The following is a 16,087-nucleotide window of genomic DNA, read 5'->3' on the forward strand; positions in this document are numbered from 1 at the left end:
ATATAAACAATATCTTACTAATTTGTTTACATAATTATCTTGAATTGAAAAGAATATTCCTGGCAAGAATTATGTGTATTAAATAATCTCTTAATTTAAAATTCTATACTCTATTGTGCTGAAAAAAAGGAGGGGCTCATTTAGAATTGAAAGGGAAAATAATTGCTTTCCTATACTAGAAAGTCATTTTTGTTTTTTTTAATCACTGTGGGTCAAGTGAAAAACAAGAATGAAGATTAAATAGTGCCTGAGAAATTACATGGGAAACTATCCTCCATATACTGAGATAGCTAACAAACTTCAGGATTAGCATCTTCAAGTCGTAAAGCTGGAAATAAACATGTTTATTTAAGGAACATACACAGGATCACAGACCAGGTCACCAGTGTTAAAACGACGATTCCTTTCTAAAACAATGTTCTGATATTCAGATTATCAGATGCCATTTTCCCACGGACGCCACCTCAGTCCTTGAGAGGGCGAACCTGCCCAAAAGGTATCTTAGTAAACTGGCTCCCCAGTTGCCTTATTCACTCACCAGCATCCATTAGCCAACTCCATGCTTTATCTTCAATAGATAAGATACGGCTTCTTCTTGCCATGGTGCCATGAAAAGGATCCAGAAGGTTCCCTTAAACCACATTTCCCGAGTGACTGCTGCAGCACCAAGAGTAAAGGATATGCCAGGTCAGCCACTTTTCCTTCCCAGCAGTATTAGCAGCAGCAGCAGCGGCAGAAGCTGTAGCAGACCGTTGAGACCCAGCTCCTTGCAGGATGCTAGCCAAAGCACTCTTGTATACTCTACACCTAGACAGAGTTTGCCCATATGTTTGCACCTTCCCCACGGAGTGTCAAAACAGGTGTTTTCCTGTGCTCATGCTTTAAATCTGCTCCCCAAACAAGTGATAAATATACTGTTACTACGAAATTCTAAGTTTCTAATTCTATGGAAAACACATTCTTAGAGATTCACTTTATCATAAGGAAGCCTTGATGAATCCTTTTGAAATTTTCATTCACCTTTCCCACTCCTAAGAAGCAGGTAGACTGCCCCAAAATTTCCTGTTAATGAAAAAACGGATGTTACCATATGAAACAAATGCCATCATACAATTTTGGTCATTTCTTTCATAATATTCTATCTGCCTTCCGGGCACAGAATCACGTTTTACAAATGCTAATGTTTTCATAATCTTTACAACACTCCCAACAGATGGCAAAATATCAGGTCTCACGAACTTTATTTTACAGAAGCAACGTCTTCTCTGCCTCTATCTTTCACTCCCTTTTTGATGTTATTGATGAGTTGCTTTTCTTCCCAGTGGTGTTCAACTTAATGAGTGGCTAGAATATGGCTGGACAAAGAGAAGGTAACATCACTAACAAAGCATTTACTTTACTTAACTGATTCATCCAGAGCTCAAATCCTATAGGTTAAAAAAAGCATCTGCAGATTTTTTTTTTTTAATCTAAACAGTCCAACAAAGGATAAGTGAAAACCAGATTATTATTTTCCTAATGATTAGAAAATAATTGTAAACTCCAAGGCATGTGTTCTCTGCACAGTAGAAAATAACAGTTCTCATTAGCAAAACTGAAACCCTACATACACAGATTCTGAGTGTAACATGTCGCTCGTGTATTAATACTTCATGTGTTCACTCCAACATCAAAATAAAAATCAGAACAGTAGTTAACACATATCACATACTCAAGTAGCGCCAGGCACTCAGTACTTTACATGTGTTATCCCGTTCAATCTTCACAGCAACGGCAGATCAGGTATTATTACGGCCCCATTTTGCAAATGAGAAAACTGAGGCTCAGTCAAGTTATGTCACAAGTTTAAGGTCACAGGGCTCGAAAGTGATTTGAACCCAGGTTGTACAGTTCCAGACCTGGAGCTCTGAAACATTTTGTTAAAACTGCAGCATCAGTTCTGGTTTTCATTTATTTCTGTACTGCAAGTTTACCTAAACAGCTAATATGTATACGGTACTTATTGTGTGCCCTGAAATTCCGTAAGTCCTTTGCATGTATTAATTTCTTCAAGATTCAAAACAACCCAGTGAGGTAAATACACTCCTATTTAGTGGGGTAAGAATGTTAAGGAAGTCACCGAAGGTCACAGGACTACTAAGCAGCAAATGTAAACTTTGGACCCAGGGAATGCAGCTCCTGAAATTGTGGTTTTGTGCCTACGCCTACCCTCTACTGCCTCCTGAAAGCTGATTGCATGTTAGATTCTTAAAGAAAGAGGATAAGAAATGTCAGGTCTGGCCAGAACCCTGGTGGAAGGAGGATCTGCTATCCCGTCTCTTTTCAAAAACATATGTATAAAGTACATGAGCTTATACAGTACACGATTCTACCATTTTCCTTCATGATGCTTACTAACGTAAGGAATTTAGCAAAGATTTTATGTGATTCTCAGATTTTAAAAAGCAAGGACACATTCAGCTTTCACATTTTATTCCAAAATATCATATCTTCAGAGGCACTAACAGGACAGTAATATTATTATCATCACAGTGTCAGTCATTCTGTTTTGGGGAATTACCATTGCTGACGGCCATATCTATATTTTATTCCCATCATTGGCAAATAAATGTAATTACGTGCAGGTCCAAGACAATAATTGTGAGCTTAGAGGAAGCTTCAGAAATCCAAGGTTCATCCCTTGAGATGCTGGCTGCAATCAACCTTGAGCCAAGACACTTCCTTGAATATTCAGCAGCTGAAATGACCTTCTTTGAATCAGCTCTTAAGGACACAAAGCCATCTGGGGAATGCCAGACAACTCAAATCAAGCACCTAGGGTCCCAAGTGTAAGTCTGAAAAACCAATGAAGAATACTGAGACCAAGCTATTTCTTTAATTTGGCAGCAAAGCCTAACTCTCAGGATGAATTTTGGCTAGCTTTAGTTTTTTTGGCTTTAACCTGCCATAAATTACCGTAAGAATCCATGAAAAGTTCAGAGAGAAAATACAGTTATGGTAAAGGTGTCTACCCTCTGTCAGAATTTAGCCACCAGCTGTAAGAAATGCAGCCATTTGGCGACATTTAGCAGAGAGAAATTTACATACCCACGTGGCATAGCTTGAGGAGTCTATTTACTCTCAATTATTTTTACAATCAAAAGTTTCCACAGAAGGAAGATGACAATTCTTTACCCCATTTCTAGACAACTACCTTCTCTGTAGAATTCCTTGGGAAGTGGTATTACATACTGTACCCACATAAGCTTGATTTACTCTTTGGCTGACACCAAGATTTAAATTTATCCCAGTGTCCAATGTTGACACTGAATTAACCCAAAAGCTATTCAAAAATTTTTCAAAAACACATTCTGGAATTTTCTGGGTGAGAAAAAATATATATATAATTCCATAGGCTTTTACATAAGGCAGAGCATAACAAATGATTTTATGACCTTGGCACTACTAAGTGACAAGACTAGGAAGATCGTGACTCATTTATGAAGTTGTCCAAATTTTATATGAGCAAATATATGTATATATTCATTCTGTTTGACTTATCTATTGAAGTTACAGTTCTTACTTCTTGCTGTTAATGACGCTGTAATTAAAAACATAGAAATATGATTCTGGTCATTTTAACACACTACTTTTAGAAAGATATCAGTCAATAGACATTATATTTGTAGATGAATAAATTAACTGCTTCTTATTCATCAACTCCTACTGGGTCTACTCTCTTTTATTTAATTCCTTGAACTTGGCTTTATCTGCAAAGAAATATGTTAATAAGCATCAACTCTAGCCCGTTCACGGATCAGAACAGGAGGAGTTGCAGTGACCTTCCCAGCTTCTTCTGGAAACTAAACAATGCACCAACTGTAACCAATCCTTAACTAACACTAAGTCGGCTAGATATGAACTGGTGACCTAAAAGTGAAAAGCTTTAATTGTGCATTACAAATTTCTGAGTCATTTTGTCCTCACAACTTTATGCTTTAAATAAACCTAAATGCTGGCTAAAGAAAATCTACAAGTATGACTTAGTATTTCCAAACCAGGAAAAGGAAGGACTTTCAGTGTTTGAGATAAGGTTTGTTTTCTGGAGTTTGGAAAATAAACATTTCCTATGCAGTTATGCCTGGGAGGGTGTGTGTGTGTGTATGTGTGTGTGTGTGTATGTGTGTGTGTGTAGAGTGTCTACATTTGTGTGGGTAAGGGTGGAGAGGGGGAGAGAGGGAGGAGAGAAGAGAAAGGTAGAGAGGAGAGAGGGAGAAAGAGAGAGAACTTTTTAGCAGTATTTGGTGTTCATGCAAACTGGTTATTTTGTGCTGGAATTAGAATTTACCTCAGGAAGTATGTGCACATGTGCCATGAAAATATTGCAATTTATCATAAAATCAACAGGAAATGCTTACCTGACTGTATAACGCATTTCTATGAATGCAATGATACAGAATATGTCCCATATAGTTGCATAAAATAACAGTACTCTTGGGTCTCTAAATTACATTAATTTGATACCTTTATTTCAATATACATAAGCCATTTTCTGCATTTTAATAATAAGAGCATATTTTTTCCACATGGGAGAATAAGCAAATTTTGTCCTGATGCCGTGCTTATATAACCTTAGAGATATCTACTTTCTCAGTAATTTTTATGTAATTTATTGTTTACTGTAGTTACTAAGCAATGGCCAAGGGAAGTAATAGTGTCATATTTGTCAAGTATAGGTACGTATGTAACCTATCATATGACATTTTAAGTATCAAGGCATCAGTAAGAGCTGCTACTGCAATTGTACATCTTCCCATGTGTTAGTTGGTTAGTTGGAAATGTGTCACACAAGCCTGTGTTCAATATATGGATACAGGATTAAAATTAGAAAAACAAAATGCCACTTTCGGGTCGGTGTCTACCAGTTCATTTAATCCTTATTACACAACTCTGAGGCAGGTATATTATTATTCCCCTTTGACAGGTGAGAACACTCAGAGAGGTTGAAAAATGTGTCCAGCAAAAGCTGTTCCATGAATGCCCCTAATAGAAATTAGAGATTAATAGGATTTCACCAACACACACACACACACACATACACACACACACTTGTGGTTTCCTGTTTTCTGTTATAGGGACTGTTATATATATTTCATTTGATATAGAGAATTAAAATTTATACTTTCGAGAATTTATAGAAATAATTCTTAAAGTATTTGGAGATTGTGACTCCTTCACTTTACTGTTTACTTCAGATAAGTAAGTATATAAGTGAAAATTATTTCAAACCAAGTAGCTTACATATTTTAAGATGTCCAGAATGCTTTTATTTTGCCCAGCACTTGAAAACAGTAGAACATTTGTTTGTTTTAAAAGAAAGCCATTTTCTTTATGCACTTGGACAGTGCTGTCTGACCTAAGCCAAGTCAGCTCAGCCAAGGAGTAAACATCATTCTTTTATTTCTACAGGGTTCTCTTAATCCCTAACAGAAAAACTTCCCCACTTGTGTTTTTGTTTGTTGTTAATATAAAGACTATATGTTGTAATTACATGCGATCAGTATTATCCCTTTTTTTAAAGCCCAGTTTCGCCCTCTAATGAGCTCCTGTTTGTTAGCACTGGTACTTCCAGTTCCACCTTCCTGTTTAAAATATTTCTTCCCCGGCTCCCCACTTTTTTTTTTCCTTCCAGAAATGACTAATCTTCCTGTTATTCTACTCTGTCAATTTTTCCCCTGGTATTCTTTTCATGTTGCATAACATTTACTTTTCACCAACTCCTTTTAGAAGTTTACTACTATATCCTTGATGCTAGCCTTCCATTTTCTACAGATTAAAACAGTCAATATTTATGGATGAGCACACTTTTTGGTCAACTTTCATGCTATTCAGATTAAGCTATTTCCTCAAGTCAAAAATGCAACTATTCTTTCAATTGACATAATATAAACAGCAATTTTGATCTTCAAAGTAAAGTCAGCTTAATCCTCAGTTACCAGATATCACAATTAAAGGGCTTAGTTTTTTGTTTCCTTTCAAATTTCCTGATAAGGTAGGTGCTAGAAAGCAAACCTAATATCACTGCTTTTAAAAATCTCGTCTCCCAACACTCCTCCATAACGTCATAAAACACATTAGCATAGACTCATAAGCAGAATGTAAAATTTCTCTATCTTTCTGATTTTCAACTGCAAAAAATACTTTTAATGATATGCCAGGAATCTGCCTTTTACCCTAATTTCAAATAATCATAACAGCTATCTCATGCTGTCTGAACATGAGTAAAAGAGTAGATCTGAGAAGAGTTTTAGAATTACAATGGTCATTTAAATAATATAATCTAAAATTTTACAACATTAGTATCACATGTCTAACAAAACAATGTAAATTATAACCTCAGGTTTACATAATACATTTTTCTGGTGAATTCAACATTATATCATATTCACTATCTCACAGTCACAGAATCCCTTAGAGAAAGGAGTGTCTTACTAGTCCCATTTACACTGGCTATTCATACAAGAAGATGTTCACAAAGCTTTAGAAGTTGTATGTTTTCTAAAATCCAAAAATGCCTTAAAAAATCCTGACAAAACACATTTTAATTATAGGAGATAAAGACAGCCATAAAATGTCACCCTCGGTTCCTGAAAATGGAAGTCAAATTAAGTTCAAATATTTGCTTATATTAAAATAGCACAGGATCTTACCACTCACTTTTGTCTTGGGGAGGTCCCCATTATTCCCTCTTCTTACCTTTCCAAATAATAAAAATAAAAACTTCCTCATTTGTCACATACAGTGCCCTGTATGCAGATACTTCATTTTTCTTTGGGTCAGCGGTCACAACTTAGCTTTGAAATCTCTTTATTGTTCCTGTTTTAGACACCAGGGCCAGGGTCTCTAAAATCAGCTAAAAATATTGTTCATTAAAATGTATAAATAGGACACCAAATATGATAGCAAGCAGAAACAGATTCATATACATGTTTATTTTTTAAAGTCATATCATATTATGAGTAGAAGAAAAACCCGAAGTATATATTCTGTGAAAAAGCAGGGCTAGTGTCTACACCCTTAGTAGCTAGCCTAGCACGGTGCTTACCAGAGAAAAAGATGATCAATACATATCTTCTAAGTGAATAGATTCAATCATATAGAGGTATATTTATGGTAAACAAAAAAGGAGGGAAAGGGAACTTTCCATGGGAAGTAATGTTATCAAAATGCATTCATCAAAAGAAAAGATTAGGAGAAATAATCCAAAGAATTTCCTCAAGGGAAATTTTGTAAAAATCTGTTAGAATCCTTTGAATAACTCTACTATAACTATAACTATATTTAGATCTTATATTAGAAGTTAATGTCTGATTCTGAAAATTGGTAAATAAAAAATCATGCAGTTTCTCCATCTTTTTGCTATAAACTGTATCGTGGAGTTGCCAATTAGATACTATGGAAAAGCTCTTTACAGAAAAATTCCAGATAATAAATGCAGCAGGAATAATATAGTTAAAAGTCACCGTTTTGCAATCCCTAACAAAATCATGGCGCTACAAAATGATCGACAATGGAGTGAAACCACTGGATCCAATTTTGATGGAGAACTTTATAGGAATTGGCTCAGGCTCACCTGAACTTACTGATAGATTTCAGCATCATTAAAAGTGGAGAGAAATGAAATTATTCCCTCCTGATGGGATGCAATAGGAAGTACAGAGCACCATCTGGGAAGTATTCTCACCAAATAACAGTAAGTAACACTAAAATTAAACTCAATTCTAGCTTTAATTTCTAGTCTACAGAAAATAAGGGTGATAGAGGAACAAGCTAAATGGTACTATAGGGAAGCAATTAGCTAAATTCAGAATCTCAGATGTTCTCCAGGACAATGACCTGATTTTTTCAACTAATAAAGACATGGGGTGGGGGGGTGGGGAAGAAGCAGGAATTCTCATAGATTAAAAGAATCTTAAAATACATAAAATCCAAATAGATGTTGTTTAGATGCACATCTTATAATTTTATTTAGATGCTCATTTGAGCAATCTATCTGTAAAAAAGATGTGCTGTGACAACGGGAAAAGTTGAATGTAAAGTGGGAATTAAGTGATATAATGACCATATGATCCAGCAATCCCACTACTGGGCATATAACCAGAGAAAACCATAATTCAAAAAGACACATGCACCCCAATGTTCATTGCAGCACTGTTTACAATAGCCAGGTCATGGAAGCAACCTAAATGCCCATCGACAGATGAATGGATAAAGAAGATGTGGTACATATATACAATGGAATATTACTCAGCCATAAAAAAGAACGAAATTGGGTCCTTTGTACAGACATGGATGGACCTAGAGACTGTCATACAGAGTGAAGTAAGTCAGAAAGAGAAAAACAAATATCGTACATTAACGCATATATGTGGACCCTAGAAAAATGGTACAGAAGAACTGGTTTGCAGTGCAGAAACAGAGACACAGATGTAGAGAACAAACGTATGGACACCAAGGGGGAAAGCGGCAGGGAGGGTGGGGGGGTGGGATGAACTGGGCGAATGGGATTGACATGTATACACTAATGTGTATAAAATGGATGACTAATAAGAACCTGCTGTATAAAAAAATAAAATAAAATTCAGATATAAAAAAAGAAACAAAAAGAGTGATATAATGAAATTATTGTCGATACTGATAGATTTGGAAATAGAGTTATATTTAAAACAAGTTATATTTAAAACAAGTTCTTAACAAGTTCTTAAAGTCCCTACATACATATAAGTAAACTGATAGGACAGGATGTCTGAGATTTGCTTTAAAATACGTCAGGAACAAAAGGTATGTGGAAAGTAATACGTGAAACAAGATGGACAAAATGTTCACAGAATGTTCACATGGATACATCCATAGAAAATGCAGATTGATACATACACAGAAGTTGTTACAGTATTTCTCTAATTTTGTGTATGTTTAAAAATTACCACAATAATTTTTAAAAGGTACAAAAAAAAAAAAGGAAAGCAAAAGAGAATGAGTTGTTACTGTCTAGAAGAATAACCAAACTTTCTCTTATATTTCTAACCCAGAGTCACAAAACCCGGTTGACAAGCTAGGCTTTGCTTCTTAAAATCTGATCTGGCTGACCTAACTCAATTCATTTATATCTGTGAACATAAATATCTGTGTCTGTAACAGGGAAAAAAATGATCTTTCCTACTTCAAGATCATGTATATATGAAAATAACTTGTAAACTTAATTTATATCTATACAAATATAGATATCATTATTAAAATGTTTTCTTGTTCACCTTCATGTCACATGTGTATATTATCATCTCTTCAACCAAGTAATAAGGTCTTTATGAGCAAAGTCTCTAGCTTATTCCTTCAACCAACAACCATTTGATCTTTTTCTATGGGGTCTGCTATGTAACAAGTATTTCACTAAATGACGACAACACAAAGGTGCTAAATCACAGGCCATGGACTCAAATCCAGAGAGGGAGGGAGATACATAATTATGATTAATGTGCCAAAGACAGTTATAGAGATATGAATTGGGTGCATTACAGAAACGAGAAGGCAGGACAATAGCATGGCCAGGGCTGGGGTGAGGAGAAGCTTCGTAGAGGAGGTCATGTCTAAACTAAATCTAAATATGAAAGAAGTCTGCAAAACTCATATAGGAAGAAAGAAGTTCTCAGCAGAAAGAAACAACAACAACAACACAAACAAAAATAGAGGACATTAGGTTGGAAGAGCAAAAGAGGAAGGTTTTACCACAGGGCACTATGGCTAACACTCATTGTTAGAGGCACTGAGTCTCAATCAATGACCCACTGGACTCAGAAAAATGCTAAGTACTTAGTAAGGGATCAATAAATATCTATTAATTAAAGTACAAAGAGATAAATGGTAACACTACTTGAGTGTTCACTGTACATCAGGCATTTTGCTAATATACTGAGATAAGTGTACTTCTTATTCAACCTCACATCAATTCCAGGGTGGGTACTATTACTATCCCTCTCATACAGATAAGGACACTGGGGCACAGAAAGGCTAAGTAACCTGCCCAGTCACTCAACTGGCAAGTGGTATAGAAAGAAAAAATCTGGAAATAAATAAAACAGCAGAGAAAGAAAATATCTGGAAATAAAATTCTACATGGATATTCCATATGGTCAAACAACTTTTTAAAAAAGAAGAGACAATTCTATAAACAGTGGGTGCTGCTAAGTGTTTAAGAAGTAGCTCTCTGGGGAGGGAACTGTAGCATTTGCCAATTTCCACAGTGTAAATCCTCCTACCATGGCCAATTTTAAGCTGCCAATACGACATCACTTAACCTGGAGTTGGGAACAGGTCTTATGTAAGCCAGTCCCAGCACTCCATTGGCTGCAGCTTTCAACAAGCTATACAGGTAGAGAGTTAAATTAACAGGCTAATCATATGACCAGGAGATAACAAGTAAATCGAAGAAAAGGTGCCACTGCGATCTCTGTTATTTACAGGACTCTTGTATATAATAAGGAACAGACCATTTATATTTGAAATTATTGAGCTCCTAAGGAGTATAATGAAATATATGAAAGGCAATGAGGATGAACAAGTAATTCATAGAGATTCCTCAAGGAAACATACATGTTTATATGAATGACAGAGTTGACATTAAAAAAAGTATTCTTTCTATGTGATTAATGAACAGTAATTAGTAAGTGATTCCCTGCTAAACTATTCCTCCCTCAGGGAGCACACAAGAGGATTTATTTCTAACTAGAGAAATGGAAAAATGAAAGCACAGTTTAAGGAAACTATTTGATTTGTCAGCAACAGTCACTGCAACCTAAAGGAGGGGCCGGGGATTATTTTTGCATACCCTGTGCCTTGCAACCTACCTATCATATAAAATGGGTTGAATGATACTGATAAGGAAGGAGGAAAAGAGCCAGTCACTCACAGATCTAGATCTAGATCAAGATAGATATTTCTATACACAGATATGTGTATAAAAGGGAGTTCAAATGATTTATATTAGTGTATGTACACCACTGCTTTGAAAACATTCCTTTAGGTTATCTATTTAACAAAGCATTGACTAAATAAGCATAGTTAGATGAATTTTATATTTAAGTAAAAGGGAGTTAGAATTATTAATGTTTATATATTGATCCTATCTCCTTATAAAGTTCCTTTATCATTTAACAACAGTGTCCAATAAATAAATATGTCTAGATAAATTATCAATGAAATATAAAATCTATTTTTCACACAGAATGCAAATATAATGCTAAAGAAAAGCAGCTGGTGATTAGCAAAGCAAAAAAGATAAATTCTACACAAATTTGTTTAGAGGTCTACCAACCTTAAACCAGTATGTCCCCTTTTTTGGCATGTGGCATGTTACTGAATCTGGCTCTTATGAACCTGCAGACTATCTATTAGTTAATGGAATCCTGACTTAAATAGACTCCCTTGAAAAAGATGCAATTCATTAGTACTGTCTTTTACTATTTAATACATATGCAAAACAAAGGCAAAAGATGCTTCTGAGACTTGTTAGAGTCTATATAGGTTGCTTTCTGATGTCCTTCTTGTCTCAATAGTAGGTCCCAGGCATCTTTTATTGGGTCAATTTAACTATTGATTTCTACTCATAATGCTTATCAACAGCAGAAAAATCTCACTTTTTCAGCCCACTGCCTTAGGGGAGAAAAATTCACAGAATAAATGATTAAAAATGAAAAAAAATCAATCAGCAACACTGTTATCTAGTACATAAAATAGCTCCAATAACCAATTTTGTTACTTAACTAAATTGACATTTTTCAGCCCAGTTAGGAGACTGGGATGAGACTACGGGTGTATATTTTTAACTTTGTGATATCACAATTAGTTGAGAAGTGAAAACTCAAGTCAAGTGATTTTCGTGTTCTACATACAATGCTAGTTTTCATTTCCTTGAATGAATGCTAGTTTTCATTTCCGTTCAAAGAGGTGACTGTGTCAATTTTTAATGAAATGTGTGGTCTAATTTACAACTGTAATGACTATAATTAGTTTAATTGTTTTTTGAATCTTAAGGGTGGGGCAAGGAAGGTTATGGCATGGATCAGGAGCTAATAGTTCAGCTGCTATTCTGCATTTCGTCCCATTTTAAAGTCAATGCAAGTAAAGTCATATTTATTGGAAGCTGACCATGTGTCAGGCCTATGGGTAGGCATCGGAGATTCTAATAACTAAGGAATAGTCTCTGCTTTCAAAAAGCTTCCAGACAGAGGATGTGGAGGTCAAAACCTAACTACAATGGTCTATCTATTTTAGGAGTATGACAGAGTTCTAATGTATCTCTCCTGTCACTGCATTTTTATGCAGTAAAATCACCTAAGAAGTAATGTGTGTGTTTTCATATTTCTGTGCTATGGTAATACTATCTGGCTTATTAGAATCATACCTAAAACCAGAATGAATAGGCTTTAAGTTAGGGATTAAGCGATTGTTCCTGGTGATACTGATTCCTGGTGAAATCTGATCTGTCCAGATTTACAAAAAAAAAAAAAAAAACTCTCAAGATAAAACCAATATCACCATCTCTTCCAATTAGTTTAAAAGTAGATCCAACTATGTGTTCTTGTGAAATTAACCTGTTACTGTGTGCTATACAAATAAGAAGCCAGACTTGAAATACAGAAATACAGATTAACTGATTTAAAAAAAAAAAAAAAGCTACTTAATGTTTTGGTGATGAAGCATGGCACACCAGGCTCAATCGGCTGTCGCTTGAGCATTTTAATTACTTCCCAACTTGCAAGATTAGGAAATCAAACTAGCCTCATAATCATCAACAAATACAGTAAATGTAGTACAAAGGTGTTCTCTTTTGAGCGCCATACGAAGAGGCTCACTGATGAAGACAGTAAGTATTGCTTATGCCACGGGAAGATACTCTACAGAGCCCGTATCTCTTTAAGATTATTATCAAGGCCTTACCTTCCGTGAACGCACACTTTGCAGAAAAGCATGCGAAATCTAAAATAATGGGTCAGCAGAACTTAGTCTCCAAGTAGACAACATTTACAAATTGTGAAGCTCCTTGAAGAGGGCCACTAAGTCTCAAGAAGTAACTGTGCAAGTGGAGACTGTAGCATTTGTTACCAGCTACATAATTACTCCACTCTAACCCTTAATGAGCCTGAAGTACTAAATTTTTAATCCCTCCTGATGATCCTCTTCAAAGTGGATAAATGTAGGTTTCTCCTCAAATACTTAATTGCTAGGACTACTGGTATCAACATAATCTGCATTGTTTTTGACTCTCTAGAACTTTTTTTTAAATAGCTCATCACACAGCTCCTAAAAGAACTGTTAGAGGGAAGAAATAATGAGCAAGTTAATAAGTGGTAGGGCCTAGGCATTTATACTTTTTGGAAGCTTGGACTCTCTTTTCGTCTTCAGGTTTAAGATTTGCAACACTGTACAGGTTTCACACTTGGAAGTCAAAAAAATTTTTTCCCTAAAATTGGAGTGTGGAGAAATTTAAGGGCAACAGAGATACATGATCTTCCGACAAATAACCTGTGTCTTTGTTACTGTTATTAGTTCTACAATAAAAACAACAGTAGTTATAGTTGCAGTCTGGATCCCAGAATGTTCCCCTCACGATAAACGGCAACGCTAATCGATGCTTTTCTCAATATTCTCAGCAGAGTGAAAGAAAAAGGAAAAAGAAAACACCGATGATGTTGCTATCCTGGTAGTACTGCTTCTCCCCATTCAACCTTTGAAGAATAAATACTCTTCCACCTAAGTGTGATACTTTCCCAACAAAGCACTCTTACTAACAGTGAGTTAATATTGTTACAAAAATAACTGCGTATTGTGCCACTGCCCCGACCAATTATCACTCCCCTCTGAGACATGGGCTATCTATACAGCCATCGTCGTTATCAGGAAGCCTGACCAGGTCCCTAGGTGCTGCCTGCACAAGATAACATACAAAACATGGCAGGAGAGCAAATAAAGGCCTGTTCCAGAGATTTCCATCAACAGAACATAAATAGTCCATCACAGTATCAGAGCAATTTAACTGGATGAGTCCTACTGTAAATGAAGGGTGCTGGATTCCTTAGAGAAATAGTTTATGAATATTTATATGTCATTATCCGACAAATGTCCTATTACATGAAAAAAAATTCTCTAACGAATTTGAAAGCACATAAAATCTGCTCACAATTATCGATCATGGTCAGGAAGAAACATTGCTTTCAATTCAATGAACACTGAATGCCAAGGACATTCAAAACATCATACATAGAGAGGTGATGAATGTAAGCCTCCCATTCTTAAGGAGCTTATAAAATAGTGGGAAAAAGAAACATGAAAAATGAACTATAAAATCAGGTATAATGTGATTTATCCTGTAATACATAAAATGGTAGGAAAATGTAGAGAAGAAAAGTTATTCATGAAGTATGTCTCATCTGATAATCACTGTATAATGAGGGCCTCTTATGAGTAAGAGCACAGAGAGAGAACTAATAACTCATCTGTCAACTGCAACCACAGGTTGACTTTAGATGCAAGAGTTTAGCCAAAAAAAAAAAAAAAAAAAAAGGATTCTATAAAAATCAATTGGCTATATAGAATGTAAAATACAGGATATTGTGTGTTTTATTATAACTTTAAATTGTGTCCTATACATCCTTTTATTAGTAAATTTTGTTATCAACTTAGGTATACTTTCTTTTTTGGAGAGCCTTCTATTAAACCGCAAAACACGATAAACTTTTAATGCCACCAGTAATCAAGGCATCACAATAGTCAAGAAAGTTAAGGACCTTAATGGCAGTGAATAGCACCAACTCAACCTTAATTAATAGTAGTTACCATCAACGAAGTGTGTCATACGCTATTTTCATAAGATGAAGATAGCATATTCCAGTTTTTGCTGTGACCTATTGACCTGTCATATTTAAGGGTCCTGCCAATCTCAGGATCTTTACAAATATGATTAAGCTCTAACCTCACCAGTGGCTCCTCAGTTTCCTAATCTATAAAGCGGATGGATTGCATGACATCATTTCTAAAGACTCTTCTAACTGCAATCTCAAGAATCTATGGGGCTTCCCTGGTGGCGCAGTGGTTGAGAATCTGCCTGCCAATGCAGGGGACACGGGTTCGAGCCCTGGTCTGGGAAGATCCCACATGCCGCAGAGCAACTAGGCCCGTGAGCCGCAACTACTGAGCCTGCGCGTCTGGAGCCTGTGCTCCGCAACAAGAGAGGCCGCGATGGTGAGAGGCCCGCGCACCGCGATGAAGAGTGGCCCCCGCTTGCCACAACTAGAGAAAGCCCTCGCACAGAAACGAATACCCAACTCAGCCAAAAATAAATAAATTAATTAATTAAAAAAAAAAAAAGAATCTATGGATCACTGGAGTTCAATGCTGAAAGTGATGAAGGAAAAAAAAGTATCTCTAAATATCATGCAAAACCCTTGAACATTCCATGAACAATCTTTTAAAACGCAAAGACTACACAAATCTTAAATTTAGGCAAGAAAAAAAGTTAGGTTTTTTCAAGGAAAAACCTAGCGCCTGAAGTTTTCATTCTTGAAATTTTTATAAAGCTTTAACTGTAGTGGAAGCTTGACTACTCAGTGATTTGCCTCTACCAAGTGTTACTCTGGTAAAAACTTAACCTAAGTGGAACCCCAGGTGAATCCTGATTTTCTTTCAAGTTACTTCAAAAATGCTAGAAACACTTCCAACATTAAAAAAAAAAAATAAGGCTAGTAGGTTATATTCCAAATTTTAAATATTAACCTGATACTGAAAAATCATAATAATCAAGGGTACTTAACTAGCCAGGATATTACAATTTGAAAGCTGGCTACCATCTGTGAATGACCATAGAGTGTCTTTTTGTTTTTTTTTTAAAGCTATATTGATTTTATTTCTATTCTTCAAATTGACATAATAGCTACTCATGGCTTAGAAATGAGATTTGCGGCCTGTCCTTCCAAAGATCTATGCAGTAATGATAAAGCCAGTAGTTGGAATCCATCAAGCTCACCCTGAGCACTGCCACCGGCAGAATCGGTGCTGC

At 35.8% G+C, this 16,087-nt stretch overlaps 1 protein-coding gene across 14 annotated transcripts in view; it reads right to left on the reverse strand.

The window, feature by feature from the left end:
• The window catches only part of MBNL1 (muscleblind like splicing regulator 1), a 177,898-nt gene that overhangs the window by 110,913 nt on the left and 50,898 nt on the right, over positions 1 to 16,087 (reverse strand). The window contains exon 2 of one of the 14 annotated variants that reach the window (XM_082394401.1): positions 539 to 657. The exons of the other annotated variants lie outside the window; for them this stretch is intronic. Coding sequence (XP_082250527.1) covers positions 539 to 544 — 6 coding nt within the window. The 5' untranslated portion in view covers positions 545 to 657. The remainder of the gene's footprint in view (positions 1 to 538; positions 658 to 16,087) is intronic. 14 annotated transcript variants of the gene reach the window in all.

The sequence above is a fragment of the Balaenoptera borealis genome (genome assembly GCF_965194805.1).
Source record: "Balaenoptera borealis genome assembly, chromosome: 5".
Taxonomy (NCBI): domain Eukaryota; kingdom Metazoa; phylum Chordata; class Mammalia; order Artiodactyla; family Balaenopteridae; genus Balaenoptera; species Balaenoptera borealis.